The 20,900-nt window shown below is 41.3% G+C and overlaps 1 protein-coding gene across 17 annotated transcripts in view; it reads right to left on the bottom strand.

Moving 5' to 3' along the window:
• Window positions 1-560: 560 nt before the first annotated feature.
• Window positions 561-20,900, bottom strand: part of ARMC8 (armadillo repeat containing 8) — a 179,896-nt gene continuing 159,556 nt past the window's right edge. For 12 of the 17 annotated variants that reach the window (XM_037909429.2, XM_043523056.1, XM_037909430.2 and 9 more), the window contains 6 exons: window positions 16,338-16,487; window positions 13,758-13,853; window positions 12,993-13,088; window positions 6,886-6,958; window positions 4,425-4,518; window positions 561-3,314 (listed from right to left, as the gene is read on the bottom strand). In XM_037909429.2, coding sequence (XP_037765357.1) covers window positions 3,281-3,314; window positions 4,425-4,518; window positions 6,886-6,958; window positions 12,993-13,088; window positions 13,758-13,853; window positions 16,338-16,487 — 543 coding nt within the window. In that variant the 3' untranslated portion in view covers window positions 561-3,280. Of the gene's footprint in view, window positions 3,315-4,424; window positions 4,519-6,885; window positions 6,959-11,209; window positions 11,563-12,992; window positions 13,089-13,757; window positions 13,854-16,337; window positions 16,488-20,900 lie in introns of those variants that run through there. The other 5 variants (XM_043523054.1, XM_043523058.1, XM_043523059.1 and 2 more) reach the window with 2 other exon arrangements.

The following is a 20,900-nucleotide window of genomic DNA, read 5'->3' as shown; positions in this document are numbered from 1 at the left end:
ATGTGTTTGCAAGGACTCCACTCCTCCACCTCCACCCATGTGTCTTGATACCTGTTCCACCCACAGCCACACTAACTTCAGTGGCACTTCACACAGGTGCAATGACCAGCCAGGTGGATGGAGCAGAAAGATCAGGACATAAAATATTTGTGGAAAACAGAAAAGGGCCACAAATCAAATAAAACAATTTCCATGATTTACTGAGTTGCTCACCTGGCTTAATTCATTATCATCATATAAATACATGATTGGAATCAGGGACAAATGTGAAGGGGAGACCCAGGAAAAAAAAGTGTGATGCAGTATTAAAGGCAGAAAAAACCCCATAATGGAACAAATCCTGCTTGTCTTACGCTTGCAAGGAATCCCTTGTCTTATTGGGACGCCTTACCCGAGTAAAACCAGTAGGGTTTCGCTAACTTGTACACAGGATTATATTCTGTTGTCCTCTCTGTGTTGTATAAATCTCCAACTAAAATCTTAAAGTTTGTAGAGCAGAAAGCATTGAGTCAAGATTTTAAATACATATTTTCTTCATAAAGTTCAGTAGAAGCAAAGTATTCTGGTAAAGTACTTTTTATTTATTTACAGTATTTATGTTTTCTTTACATACCTACAGCAACATCAAAAATTATTCACAAAAGCTTAACTAAGTGTAAAAATGTTATTTCATTGGACATTTGACCTATCAGCTTGATATTATGGAAAATGTTGACTTTTTCCCCCCATGCAGTATCCAGATTGTCTGAGCATCATTTTTAAGTTTTCTGGTACATTTAGGGCCACATTTTTTAAAAAAAGTCTCTAAACATGCACACCCTAAATTTGCACACTTTTGTGTACAATTTTAGTCACCCAATCTTTTGAACACAAACTCAGATTTGCAGATGTGAGTAGGGGGGCATGCAAAAACTTGAGCACATGAAAATGAGCGCACAAAATATCAGGAGTGTAAATTTAGAGTTCAAGCTCAGGCTATTTTGAAAATTTAGCTCCATGTGTATATAAAGGTTAACCAAGGAAGTGTTTTCTCGGTGCTACCAAAACTATGGTTCATTTTACTTTTTAAATAAGGCTTTTATTTCTGAGATACTAGATAATTATCAGGTTCTCACATATTCATACTTGCTTCTCTGTGCAGACCCATTACCAAGAGACTTGTAGCAATAATAAGAAATGGCCACTAACTTATTGCCATGTCCACATTGGAAAAAAGTGTTACGTGCTCACTTTTATATGATTTTCAGAGTGGGAAAACAATTACATTAAACTTATATAAAATTATATTTTCCTTTGCAACCAAATGGAAACAGTTCTCCAATACATAACATTCAAACTCTGGGCCAAAGTGTGATCGCCTTTTGCTTACACAAGTAGTTTCCTTTAAATTAACAGGACTACTCAGAAAAGTAAGGCAATTATAATGTGACACTGCCTAGAAATAAAGGATAAAGATTTGAGATTACATTTGTGACAATTGGTTAGTGGAGTAACAGTCCTGTCCTCTTGACCTGAAGCTCAAACTGCAAAAGGAGTTTTTTAAGGTAGAGTTGAATTCTTTAGTTTGCCCTTTAGTGCTAAGTAGACATAGCGTGAGGCAATTTTGACTCTATTAACGCTATTTCCTAAACTGAAAACCAGGAAGCAGTTGGTAAATGTACTGCAGGAGGAAAGTAGTAACCCTGAATTGCAGTCTGGAACAGCTTCTTGCTGCACTCACTTCTTTCTACGCACATTTAACTCCTGAAGCTGAATTCAGTAATAATGTAGGGTCTGATTTTCAGCATAATCTTAAATGGTTTTCCCTTTCTGTGCCCACAATTGAGTGGATGTGAATTCTTGCAGACACAATATTTCACAATTTAATTACAGGCATAATTTCAGCCATTTAGTTGTCTAAGTATCTGACTGCAATGAGGAAGGTAAATGCTGTTTCTACAAATAACTAAAGCCACAATTTTAAGTGCCCACAAATTGTAGGCACACAGACAAAGGCCAGGTTTTAATAATCTGATCCTTTAAATGCAGTAAAATCTGGGCTATTATCCATGTATATGAGTTCCTGGATATGTCTCTGTGTGTGTGTATATATATATATTGGTATTACTATAGCAATGTCAATGGAAGATAATTTTCTAATAATGTGTCCATTCTCCTGAAATCTAACCTATTCAGCTAATATTATGGAGAAGTATTTTATAAAGCAGTGAACTGAATCTGGAGGTACAGGTATGACCAAACAAGTCCCTTAAGCCATAACTTGCCAGGTCCTCTTGGTATCTTGAAAGTACAAGTCTTGCAGTGTGCTACCTGTTTGATGTATCTTGGTGTCACAGTCAGCTGGTGTTCCTTATCACTGAGACAAGCCAATCTTTCAGCAATAATCTCAGCAAGATCTTGGATTTCACAGCAATAGGCTCATTCCCCCAAGCCAGTGATGATTACATCCACCTATTTCTTTTTGGCAGAATATCAACACAACAGTTATAGAATTGGTGAGAGCGAGAGTCCACCCTTGTCTTCTAAAAATGTAAAGAAACCCCAAACAATCCTTTTGTCCCATTCTACTGAGCTGAAAATGACATCAGTACCTGTTGACTGTGTGGCAGTAAAATGCTATCTCTTAGATTTTTTCATAGCACAAAATGTGCTGGCTGTTATTTGAGTCTACTGTATTCCTCAATTTCTCTCTTCAAAAAGGAAGTATAATATAAGTTAAGCTTAGGTTCAGAAATGCATATGTTTTACTTAAAAACATTCATCTGTTCAAAATTCAAAATAAACTTTATGGGATACAGTGTGTTTTTTTAAATAACATTTCATTCAAACTGTATATAATTCATTAAAGTATTCATACAGCAAACAATGGTTAACCCTTGAAAATGTGTAGAAAAAGATTTTCACACAAAAAAGGAAAACAAAATTCTGAGGTATCACACTCACACATACACCCAAACACACACGCAGGCTGCAGCAAAAGCAGAAAATTGTAGGCCCAAAAGAAAATGATGATTGATTGTTCTATTAGAGAGTCCAGGTAGCTCAGGAAAAAACACAAAAACAAAACCCCCCACAATAGTCCTCTGAGTAAAGAACTACCTCAAGAAAGTTCAAGTGCATTGGAGACCTGATCACCTAAACTGTTTCTGCAAAGCAGCTCCCTGCACCTGAGAGAAATGCAGCCCAAGGTGACTTGTGCAAATATAAGGAATCAGTTGAGGCTATTTCCTGTTAGTCCTTAAACACACGAGGGGTGTCCAAAGATTCGCTTAGTCTTTGATCATGCAAGATACTGCTGGAGTGCCGTCTTCGCTCTGAAATCACAAATATTCCATTAACCATTGAATCTGGACTTCAAAAAATAAACACCTGCTGGAGATTTATGGTTAACATTTATCCCATATGACATTCTGTGCACAAGGCTAGCATGTGAGGGAGGAACTGTTAGTGTGGCAATAAAAGGCTAAACTATTAATACGTTAAGATGGCAAAGCCTGAGGTTTCTCAGCAAAAGTACAGCCTAATGCCATTTGTGCTGTTTTCTTCAGCTAGGAGGAAAACTCTTTTATGTTACATGAGCAATGAGTAGTGCCAAACACTCATTAAACCAGATCTAATCCACTGGTCCGGATTGCACCCCAGAATGTGACAACATGGATGGCCTCTTTGCCCCAGGATTGCACTAGTAGCTCATGCTGAGTTGTCTGTCCACTCTAACTCATAGAGCCTTTTCAGGGTCACTGCTGTCCAGGATACAATGCCCCATTCTGTAGGTATGGGCTGCATTCCTTGTTCCTAGATGTATAACTTTGAACTTGGCTGTATTTAAATGATCCCTTGAAATATGTAACTACTTATGCTAAACAATATGTTCCACCTTGTGTTTAGCTGGGACACTCTGAGTACGTTTCTCAGATCTAAAGAAGAGCTCTGTGTAAGGTTAAAAGCTTGTCTCTATCACCCAACCGACGTTGGTCCAATAAAAGACACACATTAAATCTGCAAGACTGGATAAATTATATTCAAGATTAAAAAAAATTAGCTGAGGATACTGAAACTGCCTTAATTTTTAGTAAAACATGGCATACTGGAAAAGTTCCAGAGGCCTGGAAAAGTGCTAATGTTGTGTCAGTGTGTACTGCTGTTTTTGAGGAGGGAGTTGATAACCATCTTGGTGTCTGTCCTGCCTTAGAACTTGTCATAAATCCTACTTAGCAACCATTCTTCACATAAGATGAATATAATATTTTATTCCTATGTGGCAGGACTCATCAATGTAAAGGGAAAGTCAGACACAAATGTACAAAAAGGCACTGTCTCGTGGATTTTTCTGTAATCCAAATGCTTTCAAAACAAGATGCATTTTTTTAAAAAAAGCATAGATTTCCCTTTGATCTCTATTTTGGGGGTTCTTTTATACTTACTTGTCACAAAGATTTGGATCTGATGACTGACTCAGTTTGTGTAGGATATCTACTATTCCGATATCTCGTAGTTTATCTTGGCGTTCTTGTGAACCTAAAAAAATAAATCACATTATAGGGGATAACATCAAATAAGTGATTTATTAAAAATGATAAAAAAGAATTGGAGACAGGTATGTGCTATGAGGGGATAGAATGTGTGGATGCAAATAAAATGCTGTGCTAAGAAGCCCTTTAAGCTGACTTAACCTATGGCTGCTCTGTCTTTTCCCTTTTGGAAGAAGCTACTAAATTTTTTTCCCTTCAATTTTTTCACATGAATAAATGAGAGAAAATTAAACAGGCTAGAACCTGAAGAGATTTTATTATAAAGTAAGGAGTTTGACTCTGATTGGCTTCTTCCTTTCCAACTGTCTCTGATATAGGGTGTATTTAGCTGAAAACTTGTTACAGAGTTAAACTTCTAGCACTCAGTGTACAACACAAGCTAATACAGGAAATCAGAATGCTGGAAATACAGCGTGAAGTTTTACATGCTGAAGTGAGATTTGTTCCTGATGCTCCACATTCTCAAATTACTCAGCAGGAGAGTGGGAGATCAAACTACAAAAATAAGTCTCCTTGTTGAGGAACACCACAGCAGATTTAGAGGATGTAACCACCAATCTAAGAGTCATCCTCCCCCAACCCCATCTCCACTCACACCACCCCCTCCCTAGCACTGCTCCCATCTCCTGCTCTGCAACTCCGTGGCTTCCAACTCCTGATTCATAGGGTATGTCTGTACTGCAATGTAAGTCTGAGCTTAGACTCAGGCTCAAGCCCAAACCCCCTTCCTGTCTAACACATAATTCTGTCTGATCCAGGCCCGGGCCCAAGCCCAGGACCCCACAGGGGTGAAGGGTTTGAGCCCAGGCCCTGCAATGTCTTGGGTTCAAATGCCATCATTTTGCAATGTGGAAACAGCTCAGGCCTGGGCCTCCCAGACTCAGGACGTGAGAGTCCACCAGTGCTATTCCACACTCCCACGGGATGGTGGCCTCTATGCTTTTTATCCCAAGACTGGCCAATCAAGTCCCAGGAAATGGAAGCCATCCCTCTGGGTCAAGTACAGCTGCTCAGCATTTAAACCCTTCCATTTTATTCCGACCGCTGAGCTGCAAGCAGAGCGAACCTCCTCCTGAGTTTGTAATGGCCACTGACACGAAGAAGTCCTTTGCCAAATGTGCTGCTACATGGTCACGGGAGCAGAGTCTGATTTTGGTTAATCACTGGTGAGAGGTGAGCAAACTGTTTGACTTCACCAAGAATTCCAGGAATGACCACAAGTACCAGGAAATAACAAAGAAGCTGGCAGCACTGGGGATTTGCTTGACTGGTTAACCAGTGCAGGGAGTGGATTAAGCAGCTCAAAATGACCACTGTAAGCCAGGCATGAGAACTGCACCTCTGGAAACTCGCTGTCATCCTGCCCCTTTTACAAACGGCTTCAGTGGGTGCTGCAACTGTGCCAAGCACTGAGCCACAAACACTTCACGACAGCCTGGTAAGCTTGGATGGTGACCTTCTCACCCCCGAACCCAGTATAGGACTGTACCATGTACCAGATGAAGCTGGTGAAGTGAACAAACTGGGACAGTCCCTGAGGAAGCTTTGCAGCACATTCTAGGTCCCTACTCAGAGGAGCTATTTGATGCCCTCCTGGCAGAGCAGCCTGCCACACAATTGGCAGCAGAAACAAGAGGCAGTAGCCCCTCAGCCTGGTTAGTTTCTGGCTCCATGTTTGTTGTTGTTAATATAGGGAAGGGAGTGATTTCCAAGTTGTGACCCAAGCAAACTTTATTACAAACTTCAGGAAGAAGCATGTATCCACTAATGGTAGATTTTATTACCATTACTGCACCATATCATATAATGTATATTTCAAATAATAAAGGTAAACACAGAAGGAGCAACCTGTAAGTTGTATCCAAACACTCTTTCTCAATACATTCATCTACTCAAGCAATACTATAAATTCACAGGTTCTTGGTCCCCACCCTCCACTGTATAAGCAACTATGTCATTCACAATCAATTGTCCCCCCACCCCATTTCATTAAGTGATAATTGGAATACCTCATTTACTGCCAACCTTGCACAACAATCACATTCATAAACGCATATTCTCCATCTTCCATTGGGCCATGCAAGTCCATAATGTGGGTGCACAAAGCATCCCCGATGTGTGTTTTCCTTCAGGAACCATTAAGCTGTGTCATAGCGACCAGCTGGAGATCTTCATCTCATTGCCCTCCCTCCCCCAGCCTCCCTATTGTCTATCCATCACTTGCTGCATTTGCATCTAGAGCTTAAGCTCATTGTACTACTACCTAACATTTGCCATTCTCTCCGCTGAAAGGATTTTGTTTTGACAAAACTTTCTGTCCAAGACAATACATAAAAGTATGAGAGTCTCTTACCTTCTTCTTCATTCCATATGAGATTAGATATGCAAAACATGGCGGCAAGCTGAAGTTTAGCATTCGAATGACTCTGAATATAGAAACAGAATTTTTGGAGTTTCAGAAGCTAAATATCACAAAACTTTTTAGATGTACATTTTCTAACATTCACTTAAGGACTGAGGTAAAATATCGTGGGCAATTCCTCATCCACGATCTGCACCAAAGACATGACTACTATTTAGAGCAGTCAGGTACAGTGTTCTTTGAATGGAGAGTTATTTTGTCCTTGATTTCAAAATAGATTCTACTTTCACCATATTGCAGCCATTGTTACACTCACTACACTAACCATGAAGCCAAGAGGCTCTTGCTGCTGCCACTCTCCCATCTGGCATCAGGTTCAGTCCAGTCCAGCCTATAGATCATCAGGAAGATTGTACCAGCAACACTGCTCCTGAGCATAACTGTATTCTCCTCAGACTTGCTTTCTATTTCCGAACTCTCACTCCCAGGCAGCTGCGATGAGCCTGTTAAAAGCTGGGGTTTCCTCAGAACTGCTGTGTTTCTGTTATATCTTGAGATACCAGCAAGTTCTTTTCAACACAGTTATAAAATATTTGATTGGTTTCTGCCTTGGCCTGTTGTTCAAGAGGCACCAAATAGAAGAACAACTATGCACAGACTGTGCCCTGATTCCTACAGCAACTAGCCTGGTCTTTAATAGGTATTGAGGGAAGATTTCTGTTTAAATTTCTCTGCTGAACTGGTTGTGTAACAAAGCGTTGGTCCTGGTGCTCAGACACACATCCCTTCACTCTGTTCCAAGGCTCAGTTGCCCCTTTAATAATGAGTTCATGGAGCACGTGACAGGGGTCATGTGACTGCAGGTTGAGAGGGCCCTTCCATGTGTGAAACCAAGCAGGCTTGAGGGGGGTGGAGAAACCAAACTTTTTGAGCTGAGCTCCCCATTTGAGTTACAATTTTTTGTTGCACGCCCCCAAACTCAAACAGGTTTGGAAGCCCACTAAGGTGAGTCAGGGGTGCAGGTGGTGCTCCGTCCCTGAGCGCTGCTGTGTGGGACTGGCCTGAGCCACCTGGCGTTGCTACTCCGCCTCCCCGCCCTGCCGAACGTTTCTCACATCCCACAGTTTGAAAACCTCTAGAAGCTGTTGCCGGAAGGCAGAAAACTGGGGGGAGGGACATGACCGTGCATGTCCCCTCACATGTCACCTCTGCTTACCTGTACGTGGCAGACGGTATTAAAATAAGCCAAAAAGTCTGAAAACCATTGACCTACCCCAGAGAAGCAGCAAAAGTATGAGCTCATCTCTATCTATCCCAATGAGATGCTAACTAGAAGAGTCCAGATCAGTGTTAATGCCACACAGGCAGGTTAACAAACAAACACTGGAGTCCATGCTCACCCCAGCTAAAGGACATGCAATGAAGCAAATACTTGAGGGGCTGAACAAACCCGAATCTGTTGTTTTTCAGACCATACTGCAAGGCACTTCTTTTCAGGGCTGTTGAAGGCTAGTCTTGCTAGGGGTGACGTGGGAAAAGGGTGGATTTGATTTAAATCACTAGTCTGGAAGACTCTATTTTATCATGGATTTAAGCATGGATTTCTACATAAAAATGCATTCTTGTTGGTTGTTATAACCTCAAGACATATTCTTCACAATTCAGAGATAGATGTAGGTTTCATTTTTAGAAGGTAAAAAGAACAGGAATACTTGTGGCACCTTAGAGACTAACAAATTTATTAGCGCATAAGCTTTCGTGGGCTACAGCCCACTTCATTGGATGCACAGAATGGAACATATAGTAAGATATATATATATACACCTATATGTTCCATTCTATGCATCCGATGAAGTGGTATGTATATATATCTTACTATATGTTCCATTCTATGCATCTGATGAAGTGGGCTGTAGCCCACAAAAGCTTATGCTCTAATAAATTTGTTAGTCTCTAAGGCGCCACAAGTACTCCTGTTCTTTTTGCGGATACAGACTAACACGGCTTCTACTCTGAAACCTGTCTTTTAGAAGGTACACACTATACATTTTTAAAGTGATTTACTTTGAAAACTTTTCAGATTAGTTTTACAGCTATGTCAGAAAATGAATGATTGTTTGGTTATTTCATTTAAAGAAGGTAATTGAAGCAGATATTTATGAAGTCATTGGGAGATGAACTATCTCCAATTCAACAGGTTAATCGTTAATATTTGGAGGATTTTCTTGCCATGCTGTATTAGGAGGAGAACATCACCAGACAGACATTTAAATTGTTTTATTCAACTAAAACAACAACAACGACGTTATGTATTCTGGATGTTTTTCTTCAACAGCAAACATATAATATTTTAACAAAACAAGCATATGAATTTTTTAATTTAAACATTCATGTTTTTTAAAATCAGGTTTGTTTTGGATAAAATTGTTTTAAAATTAAAATAGTTAAATGAAATATTTAAAAAAACCCAACAAAAATTAAATTGACTATGTCAGCCAGGTCAACATGAGAAACTTAAAATATTGGCTTCTGCAGCTAACTCAGTCATCTTCACCTTCATTTTCCTGTTTGTTCATAATCTGGAAAAGAAAAACAAGCTTTCCTGCTTTTTCAGGTCCCAAACAATTTCTCAATTTGGAATGAATTAGTCCAAAGGAAGAAAATATTCTTTCTACACCGGAAGAAGCTACTGCTGTTAAAAGCGAGATCATCACTTCAACAGTCTCTGAATCCAAGTGCTTAAGTGACTTCCACCAGTTCACTGATGTGACTTTCTTTAAAATATCATCAAACACATATTTCTTGAATGGTTCACCCTTAGCTCTGAAGTTTATTATAGTTGGCATTATGGAGAGATGATTGCTGGATGTCCATGTCATAACCAACTCCTCTTCTTCAGCAGTTAAGGTTTGACCTTGGTGCCGAGTATTGAGACTATTTGCAAGAAAATGAGCTGGAGATAGTGCTTGTCCCATTCGTTTTTTTAATGCTTGTAATTTAACTCTGTCATTGCATATTTCTCTTTTTAAGATCTCACTTAGTTCCTTCCAAATTTCAACAGCATCAGCAATAAAACAGGTATTTCCCTGCTTTTTGTTCAAGGCTACAGAAATAGGCTTCAGGGTACTCAGCATGTGTTCAACATTTCTCTTAAGCCCAATGTTGAGAACTTGGGCTGTGATAGTGCCATTTTTTTTTTTCACAATTTTGTTTACAAACTGTCATCAGATTAGGCCAGTTCTTGATATAGTGCTCAAAACAGTCCACTACTGAGTTCCATCGCACATCTTGTGGGAGAGTTAGCCTGGTTCCTCCCACTTTTTTCAGAGCAGCTGCTGCAAAGTGGTTGTTACAGAAGTATTTTGCGATTTCAACAACATTAGCCTTTATTTGTGGAACACTGAAGTCTTTGGCTAGGAGGTGCATCAAATGAGCACTGCAACCGTATTTTATTAGCTTGAGACTCTCTTCACGCTCTTCTAAATTTCTTCTCATCTTGGATACTTTTGCAGCTTGGTCACAGACAATGCTGCATACTAGACATTTGAATTTTTTTTCCACAGTTTGTTATAGCTTTTACTGCTACTTCTTGTAAGTATTCTGCTGTGTGTACATTTCCAGATATATCAATTGTTTCTGTAAGGAAGACATTCCCTTCTTCTGTTGTCACATAAGCACGTACAACAGGATCATTGTGGACATTGCTCCACCCATCAAGACTCAGGTTAATAATTTCACTCTCTAGACCTTTTGCAAACTGCTCAATTTCTCTTTCATACGCTTTATCCAGCAATTTGCCTGCAACATCTGCTCTGTTGGGCGGACTGTATCCTGGTCTTAATGACTGAACCATGTTAAGGAACTGTGGGTTCTCAGTCATACGAAAAGGAGAGTTTGTTGCATAAACAAACTGGGCAATTTTTTCATCAATTACCCCATTTTGTAATCTGCTGGTTCTCATCACAAACTTATCTGTGGTTGTTTCTGGATGATGGAGGTTTTTTTTCCTTTTTGCTACAGGTGATATACTGTGGCTATGTGACATACATGAAACACTATCATTGGCAGATAACTCTGAAACTATAGAAAAATGATGATGATCTTGAAGGTGGATAGTTTTCAGAATCCTGTATGTTGAGGATGGATTCTCCTAAACAAAATAAGTCAATGCAGTTAGTTAATTATTATTACCATACTGCTCATTTAGTATTACTCATTGCATTCACTGACACTCAGTACTACTTTAAAGGTGAAATTGTAAAAGGAAGATCTGCCTATTTCAGATATTTATTTTTTAACACAACTGCATCTAAAATGGTAGTACCAGAGAGTAACAACTATATTTTTTGCTCAAACATGAGAATTCAAGAATAGTCCAGAAGGAAGACAGGCAGTCCTGAAGAAAGACGTATGAAATAAAAAAGTTTACCAACCTAAAGGTCCTGTATGTTCTGTTATGTTCCTTTCATCATCTTCAACGCAGCTTCCTCCTGAGAAGGAACACTTCTCATGCTGTTGTTTCATTTGGGTAACCAAGCCTTGCATTTCTTTGTTGCACTGTTTGCATTTTGCACGCATGCCCGTCTTACCCACAGGTAGAGGAACTTCATTAAAATATTCCCAAACTGGTTCTCTTTTACGGTCTGCTGCCATTACAGATTTTCCCTTCTAGTGAGAGAATGGTATGGTAGATCTCAAATCAGTGAAGGCTACACTCAGAAAGACCTCAAGACTTCTGGAATATGCTGCTCAAACAGTTTCACTTTTGTTTCTACTGCCTGTCCCTCCCTTCTCATATTTATCTCCAGACTTCTTCTCCTTGTCCAGATCTATTCCGCCCCCAACAATCTTCTATTCACTGAACTTTTTGAAACTTTGCACTTTTAGAGAGGTAAGGGATTGACTCTGTGTACACAAATTTGCAGAGGGACAATAAGGATGATGTCTGTTATTTCTCACCTCTATATATTATTTATTTAAAAACATTTTTGCTGTTAACAAGCATGCTATCTCTGGAGACACAAATCCAGTCTGAGAACTGCAAAACTAAGCATCTCTGATGGTATCTTCTAGACTGAGCAATGAGTCCCATTGGGTAGGTAGAAAGAATAACCCAAATAATCCATACAGAAGCCCCTGAAACCCCATCAGATTGGGTCCCTAATCTATGAACTACTGGAACTCATTTACAAATTTTTTCGTAAACATTACGTGAATATATTGTTTCATACTATAGAATTAGAATTTATAATCCCTATTCCATGATGAGAGATCTTTGAGCTATAATGTATCTTAATTAAAACTATCTTTAGATAAAATGCTTTTTGGGAAAAAAAACTATCAAAAAATCCGATTTAAATAAAAAAATCAATTTTTTTTAAAAAAAATAATTGATTTTTATCCACTCTGCGTGGGGAAATGGGGTATTTGGGTTACTGCTTTGTGTTGCTGGTTATTTTGTATTATTGTGTTTTGGGTTTGCCGATTTTTTTTTAAATTTACCCTGTTTATGTAAATGTCAGAAGTCCCCAAGATGCAAAGATGGGGCTTCTTGTTTCGTACAATTAAACATTTACATTAAATAGGCTGGAAAGGCCCGGGAGCCAAATGAATCTTGCTGCCTAGGGAAAGGGGGAAGCCAAACAGCACTATGCATGGGTTAGCCTGCTACTAGGATGCAGCTTCCTTTTCCTGCAGCTGCCTGAGATCTGGAGGATTGGAGTTTCTGCCCCCAAGCTCCCCCCACCCCAAGGGGAGCATTTATCAAAACCTCTATCAGATACACCTAATTAAGGCAGAAACACCTTCCCTTCCATTCCCTGTCTGGTGCTACATGCGTACCTTAATACATTATAAGGCTGCTGTGGGAGCTTTAATTTTTGGATTTCCCTTGTGACCGACTCGCCAGCCTTAACACTGCATTCATGTAGTGTTTGAACTGAACTAACACACATGCTCTCTGTACAGATGGATACACACGAATGAAGTGTTGGATACTGAATACTAGTAATTTGTTTAACTTTTAAGCCATGTTAGAATATCCACTTTCAACTCCTGCAAAGAGGAGAGGGCAGACCCTTCAAAGAAATTCCCCATACCATGTAATACTTAATTTTCTGCAAGATGTCATCATTGGTCATAATGAGTTCTTTTGCTGTTGTTCCATCTGCTATGTTGGCAAGTATACATAATGTCTGAAAAAGAGAGAAAGTTGTCATTTGCAGTACATCTATGAATCATAGCTTTCCTGAGTTCCAACCTTTCATGGTGAACACTTCTTTATCAGAATCTGGAGCAGGGCCAGCTCTAGGTTTTTTGTGGCCCCAAGCAGAAAATTTGCCCCCCCAAGCTCAGGTGGGGCTGGGGCTCGCAGGTGGCACTGGAAGCAGAGGGAGTGATGTCACCTTTTCCCAGAGCCTGCAGGGGCTTTTCCCCCTCCCCCTACTGATACCTTCTTCCCTCTCTCCTGGCCCAACATGGTGGGAAGTGCTGATTCCCCCCATTTCTTACATCCCTGCTGCTCTACTGCACACAATCCTGATCTTTGCCAAATGTATATAATTCAGTATCCCAGAGTTTAAAACTATTCTGAACTCACTTCCAATACCCACCATAACACTCAGAGCCATACTAAGCTTAAGCTTCCAGCAGTGAAGAGAAATGGACAGTCTGGTTGTTAGCACCGCTGTTACTTTCATAGGACTTAATTTGACAGATATCATGGTAAAATATTCAAGGCAAGTTATTTATAATCCCCAAAAGGGAAGACCTGTTAGTAATATACCCGTGATGAATGCCAACATCTTAAAACTTTCTTGACACTTTTACCCAGCTAAGAGAACACACAAAACAGTAAAGGATACCTGCTCCTTGACCTCGATATTATGCTCCCCTTCCAAAATCAGAGTCACTGCTTGCATGATTTGCTTTCCATGGGTGCTCATTATCTGGTCTATATGCTGTAAAAGCAAAGCAATTATAGATACACAATTAGTATACATTTTCTAGAGAAAAGGACAAAAACAAGGACATTTTTATTGTGAAAGTGAGTGGAATTATCATCAGTATTTCTAGGTGCCAGTACCTTTATGCAAGGTATCACAAATGCGAGAACCCATTGCAGCAGAAAACAGGAGTTACTTTCCTTTTCATTACTTTAGCCAACCCTTGTCAAAGGGAGCAGAATAAGGAACTATATGTTTGCTCCTACTTCCACTGAAGCCTGTTGAACATTTAAATACTGACTACCCCAGAGCAACACAGTTGTCACTGAGGCCATAATCTGAAGACTGAAGGATCTCTGAGTCATAAATTGACAACCTGATGAACATGAGAACTCAGTGTGATGCTGTGGCTAAATGGGTCAACGTGATCTTTCCATATTTAAGAGGGGGGACACCAGGTAGGTGTAGTGATATCATTTTGCTATTAGCCAGGATGGGCAGGGATGGTGTCCCTAGCCTCTGTTTGCCAGAAGCTGGGAATGGGTGACGGGATGGATCACTTGATGATTACCTGTTCTGTTCATTTCCTCTGGGGCACCTGGCATTGGCCACTGTTGGAAGACAGGATACTGGGCTAGAAGGACCTTTGGTCTGGGCCAGTATGGCCGTTCTTGTGTTCTGTATACAGTACTGGTGAGACCAGTACTGGAATACTGTGTCAAGTTCTGGGGTCTACACTTCAAAACAGAAATTCTGAGAGGGTTCAGAGAAAAGCCACAAAAAATTATTTGTGGCCTGAAAATCTGTCTCACAGCGAGAGATTTAAGCAGCTCAATCTATTTTGCTTGATGAAGCGAAGTTTTAGAGGTGACTTTATCATTGTCTATAGCCACCCATGCTTGGAGGAGATGAGATACACAGGAGAACTCATCTAGCAGAAAAAGGCATTACAACATTCAGTGGCTGGAAATTGAAGTCGGTAAAGTTCAAACTCGCTGTAAAATGCAAATTTTTAAGTGAGGGTAATTAAGCAGGGGAACAGATTACCAAAGATATGGTAAATTCTCCATCACTTGGAGTCAAAGTCAAGTTTAGATTTTTTTTTTCCCCCAAACACAAAAATACTGCAGTTCAGTGACAAGTTATTAGGTTTGAGGGTGAAATTCTGTGGAATGTGGTATGGCAGAAGCTCAGAGTAAAGAATTATAATGGTACTTTCTTGCCTTAAAAAAAAAAAAACTATGAAAGAATATAGAGTTACTCAGAAATAGCTGGGGCCATAATTTGGGCTGCAAAACCACTTTAACTGATGGTTCAGACACTAGTTTGACTGTTAGAGCTCAGGGTGAGTTTACAGGGCAATTAGAAAACAAATATTTTTACTTGTAGATTGAGCTAATTTGATATGAAAATTGAAAATCAATTATTATGGAACCCAAAGGTGCACTTTTTACAGCATCACTTTTCATGATAGAAGCACACTTTACAGGTGGCTATGTTTCTACATAGAAGTCCACCTTGCCAAATATTTATTGCACTTTTTCCTCTATTCTTCACTAGATGGGCCTCTTGCTCGTCCTCCATTCGTATCTCAAGCACTTTACTTCTTGCCATAAAACAGTTCACGTGCTTAAATCTTGTATCATCTTATTCTATTCTATAAAAAGGATATATGAACTGTGTGAATGCACAATCCAATAGATCAAAATCAAAGACTGAAGAAGTGTTTTAAAATGATAGATAAGAGACAAATGAAATAGCTCAGACACTTGGGGCTTGTCTACACGGCACTGGCTGTGCGCACCATAGAGTGCTCTATTGTGCTGTGCTCTAACTGCCCTCTGTAGACTATGCTGGTGCAAGATACCCAGTTCACCTTGATACCAAGGTATCTTTTAGTTTGTGCCAGCAAGGTCTACATGGGGCAGTTAAAGTGCAGCATATTGGAGTGCTCTCCAAATCACACACCTCTAGTGCGCACTACCGGCACTGTGTAGACAAGCCATAAGTAAAGAGAAATATGGGTATCCTTAAGATATCTGCATCCCACAGTTCATTTCAAAACACAAACCACTCCCTCTGTTAACTAGACTTTTAACAGTGTTTACAAAAATGTGTTGTCTGTCTGTCAAAAGCCTTTCTAAACACAAACAGAATCCAACACCCAACAAAAAAGTATTGGTATGTATCTGCGGACATAACTAGAGATAAAGCTCCAGCTAGATATGCAGAATTCTCTCTTTACTGAGGATTTTCATTTCATTGTGGTCTTTTTATGACCATTAGTGTTTTTGGGTTCAGATACTTCAATAATGTGCAATGGAGGCCTCACAGTTTCAACAATAATATTTTTAAATGAACTTAAAGAGAAGAGTAATTTGCTTTTCAGACCTACTAGATCACTGGAAAGAGTATTATGGATTTACATAGTATCATCTATGAATGCTGGCTTAGCGTTAGGAAGGCAACTTTTCTGGAGGATTTGTTTGTTTTACTTACTGGGCGAGTAGACAGAAGATTTCTGAGCAGTCCCAAAGTTTTCATTAGCACGTTTACATCTGAATCAGAGAGTAGCTGGAATAATTGTTCTGTACTCAAACCTTGTAAGATGTCTGCTTTGATCTTTTGTTCTGCTTGAAATGCCATGTTCTGAAGAACAGATACATACAGAAAAACTGAGCCGTACACCTCATATTAGCATTTCTCGTTCACTTAATTTTGTCTCAGAGTGTGCTTTCCATTCTGTCTACGGAAGAATTACTACCATCTCTGCTGTGCATACGTTCTTGATAAAATAACCCTGCAAGCAAATGCAAGGAAAGGTTACTCACCTTGTAGTACCTGGAGTTCTTTGAAATGCATTGTCCCTACGTGTAGTGCACTTCAGGTGATTCACAGGCAGCGTCTTTTCAAGGAGGCAGGTACCCAAAGTCCAATGCCACAACAGACTGCAGAACCACCCTGCCCAGGGAAACATCTGAGGCAGCCACCTGCTCCAGTGTTGAATGTCTCGCAAAGGTGTGTACAGAGCCCCAAGTCATTGCTCAGCAGATGTCAATGAGAGGGACATCTTTGAGGCAGGCTACTGAGGCTGCTTAGGCTCTCACAGAATGTGCTCTCACATTGCCCATAAGAGGGACATTGTTCATCTCATAGCAGAGTATGATGCATCCCGGGATCCCTTTTGACAGCCTCTGTGTGGAAACAGCCTCTCCTTTCATCCATTCCATAAATGATACAAGTCTAGGAGATTTCCAAAATTTAATTCTCTGTAGGCAGACTGCAAGGTGCCTATGCATATCCAAGGAGAGACACATCACCTCTTTCCTCCTGGTGTGTGGTTTAGCGCAGAACACAGGCAGATGGATAATTTGGCTGATGTGAAAGTCTGATACCATCTTAGGGAGGAACTTCTGGTGGAGTCTCATGGGTGCCTTAGCCTTGTGGAAAACTGTACCGCGATGGGGAGATCTGCCATGAGTGCCCCTAGCTCCCAACCTCTTCTGGTAGATGTGATTGAGACGATAAATGCTACCTTCATGGAAAGATGCAGTAGAGATCCCAAAGGGTCAAACAGCACCTTAGTCAGAGTTGAAAAATCAGGTTCAAGTCCCAGGATGGTACCAGCTTTGACACTGGAGGGAAGACTCTAACCAAGCCTTTCAGGAACAGAAACGGGACTGGATGAGCAAACACAAAGTAGGTGTGTACAGGTGGGTGAAATGCACTAATGGCCACCAGCGTCCCACGTATTTTAAGGATAATTGGCTAGCCTAGTACATCTGGGATTCCGGACCATGAAAGGGAAATTCCTCACTGATCACACCAGAATATAAATCTTTTCCACTTTGCTGTGTAGCATTTCCCAGTAGAGTCCTTCCTATTACTGCTCAATACGACCCGGCCTTTCCTAGGTCTGATGTCCATCCCTACAAAATGCCCTCAAGTGCTGGTTGAGTTAGAGTGGTAAGTCCTCCCCTTGTCTTGACTCAAAAGATTTTGCCTCAGCGCGAGGTGGAGAGAAGGCTGGCTTGACAGTTGCAATAACAATATGGTACTATAACTGATGGGTCCAGCTCACCACTATGACAATGACCGCACCTTGTGCTGTCTGACTTTCCCCAATACCCTGGATAGAATCATAGAATATCAGGTTTGGAAGGGACCTCAGGAGGTCATCTAGTCCAACCCCCTCCTCAAAGCAGGACCAATCCTCAACTAAATTATCCCAGCCAGGGCTTTGTCAAGCCGGACCTTAAAAACTTCCAAGGAAGGAGATTCCATCACCTCCCTAGGTAATGCATTCCAGTGCTTCACCACCCTCCTAGTGAAAAAGCTTTTCCTAATATCCAACCTAAACCTCTCCCACTGCAACTTGAGACCATTACTCCTTGTTCTGTCATCTCCTACCACTGAGAACAGTCTAGATCCATCCTCTTTGGAACCCCCTTTCAGGTAGTTGAAACCAGCTATCAAATCCCCCCTCATTCTTCTTTTCTGCAGACTATACAATCCCAGTTCCCTCAGCCTCTCCTCATAAGTCATGTGTTCCAGTCCCCTAATCATTTTTGTTGCCCTCCGCTGGACTCTTTCCAATTTTTCCACATCCTTCTTGTAGCATGGGGCCCAAAACTGGACACAGTATTCCAGATGAGGCCTCACCAATGTCGAATAGAGGAAACGATCACGTCCCTCTATCTGCTGGCAATGCCCCTACTTACACAGTCCAAAATGCCATTGGCCTTCTGGCAACAAGGGCACACTGTTGACTCATATCCAGCTTCTCGTCCACTGTAACCCCTAGGTCCTCCGCTGCAGAATTGCTGCCTAGCCATTCGGTCCCTAGTCTGTAGCGGTTCATGGGATTCTTCCGTCCTAAGTGCAGGACTCTGCACTTGTCCTTGTTGAACCTCATCAGATTTCTTTTGACCCAATCCTCTAATTTGTCTAGGTCCCTCTGTATCGTATCCCTACTCTCCAGCGTATCTACCTCTCCTCCCAGTTTAGTGTCATCTGCAAATTTGCTGAGGGTGCAATCCACGCCAGACGGTTTTGTTCAATATCTTCATTAATGATCTGGAGGATGGCATGGATTGCACCCTCAGCAAGTTTGCAGAGGACACTAAACTGGGAGGAGAGGTAGATATGCGGGACGGTAGGGATAGGATACAGAGGGACCTAGACAAATTAGAGGATTGGGGCACTCTGCTTGATACCGGCTGCCAACTAAACATGAAGCCATTGATCACTACCCGTTGAGCCTAACGATCTAGCCAGCTTTCTATCCACCTTGTGTCAAATATGAACAAAAAATTGGACTATAAACAGATCTGTGACTGGGAGACCCCACATCCAAAACACCTCCCAGAGAGACAGGTCATGCAGCTCTAACTCATGCTCTGTGGAGAAGTGTCTGCTCAGAATCTGCAGTGGTGCTTTGGACTTGTGGCAAATGAACGGCCGTCAGGGTAATCTGCAATTCCAGAGGGTGATGGCCTCCACACAATGCTGTGAGGAGCTTGCTCCTTCCTGCTTGTTGATGTAATAGACTGTTTCCATGTTGTCTGATAACATCTGGACTGAATGGCTGCAAATGCGAGGTAGGAATTATTCGCAGGCCAGCCTGACAGCTCTCAATGCCAACACGGTGATGTGCAGCAAAGACTCCTGAGAAGACCACTTCCCTTGCACTACCTGCCCTTCCAGGAGGGCTCCTCAAACTATAAGGGAAGTGTCCACAGTCACAGTAATTCTTGGGAGCAGAGAACTGAACAGACCGCCACACACACCCCTTTCCTCTGTCTTCCCACCTGCCCAGGAATGTTAAGGTCCTTTGTGGAACTGTGACCAGCAAATGGAGACTGTTTGCCTGGGGTGTATGGAGTCCGTAGCCATGCTTGCAGGCATCTGAGATGAAGCCTTGCAAATGGGATCACATAAGTACTTGCAGCCATATGACCCAACAGATCATCCAAATCTGCTGTATGAGTCCATCGATGATGAGGAAACAGTCATCTGGTATGCATGCTCTGGCCAATACCGTGTCCAGCCTTGCTCTGATGAATTCTGTCATTTGTGTCAGTTCCAGAGTAGACTTGTTTGGGTTCACCCTCAGACCCAGCCTTTCAAACAGGTCCAGAAACACGTTGGTTGTGTCTTGCATTTCCTGGTAAGATCAACCCTTTAGGAGCCAATCGTCCAAGCAGGTGTACGCTGCCACCCCCAATGATGAAAGGGAGCTGGCACCATGACAGGGTGAAAACCCTAGGCACTGCTGAGACTGTAAAGGGGAGAATTGGTAGTGTTGCTGATTAGCTAAGGACCTCAGGAATCTCCTGTGTGCTGGGTGGATGTTCACTTGAAAAATACACATCTTTGAGATTAAGGGCCACGAACAAATTTCCTAAACCTAGTGAGAGATAATTAAAGACAAAAATCACCCTTCTGACCCTCAATCAGTGGACAAACTTGTCAGTTCCCTGAGGTACAAAATGGGTCTCCATGCCCCTGACTTTTGGGGGACGATGAAGTACCTCAAGTAGAACCCCTTTCCCTTTGCTGCTGGAGGCACTGGTTCTATCACCCTCTCCTGAAAGGGATCCCAGAATTAAGGTGGTGAGGCAGAGGTGGTGTTTCAGAGGGAAGAAAACTGGATGGTGCATCCTGAAGAGACAAACTCTATTACCAATCAATCAGTCTATCGTGATCTTTCTCCAGGCAAATAGGTATTGGATAGTTGCCTTCGAAAAGGGGAGAGGGGGGGAAACCAAGGGAATTGTTTAGATGGACGGGTTGTTGGTGCACACTCTCAAAGGTTCTGATGAAATGCCAGTATCAGAGTTCATGCTGTTTGGGAGGCAAAAGACAGGTGTCTTCGGGCACCCTTCCTGAGTTCTCTGATGCTTACAGGGCAGCTCAGAAAAGCCACTGATGGTAAAACCCTGGTGGGACTATCTCTATTGAAACTGTGGTTTGCTGGATTTCTGCTTAATCATAGCTGTATATATGCCAAGCGATTGGAGCATGACTTCACAGTCTTAATGAGCAGAGGGATTGATCCGT

The sequence above is a fragment of the Chelonia mydas genome, chromosome 9 (genome assembly GCF_015237465.2).
Source record: "Chelonia mydas isolate rCheMyd1 chromosome 9, rCheMyd1.pri.v2, whole genome shotgun sequence".
Taxonomy (NCBI): Eukaryota; Metazoa; Chordata; order Testudines; family Cheloniidae; genus Chelonia; species Chelonia mydas.
Note: the sequence above shows the minus strand (reverse complement) of the source record. Positions and strands in the feature narration are given on the sequence as shown.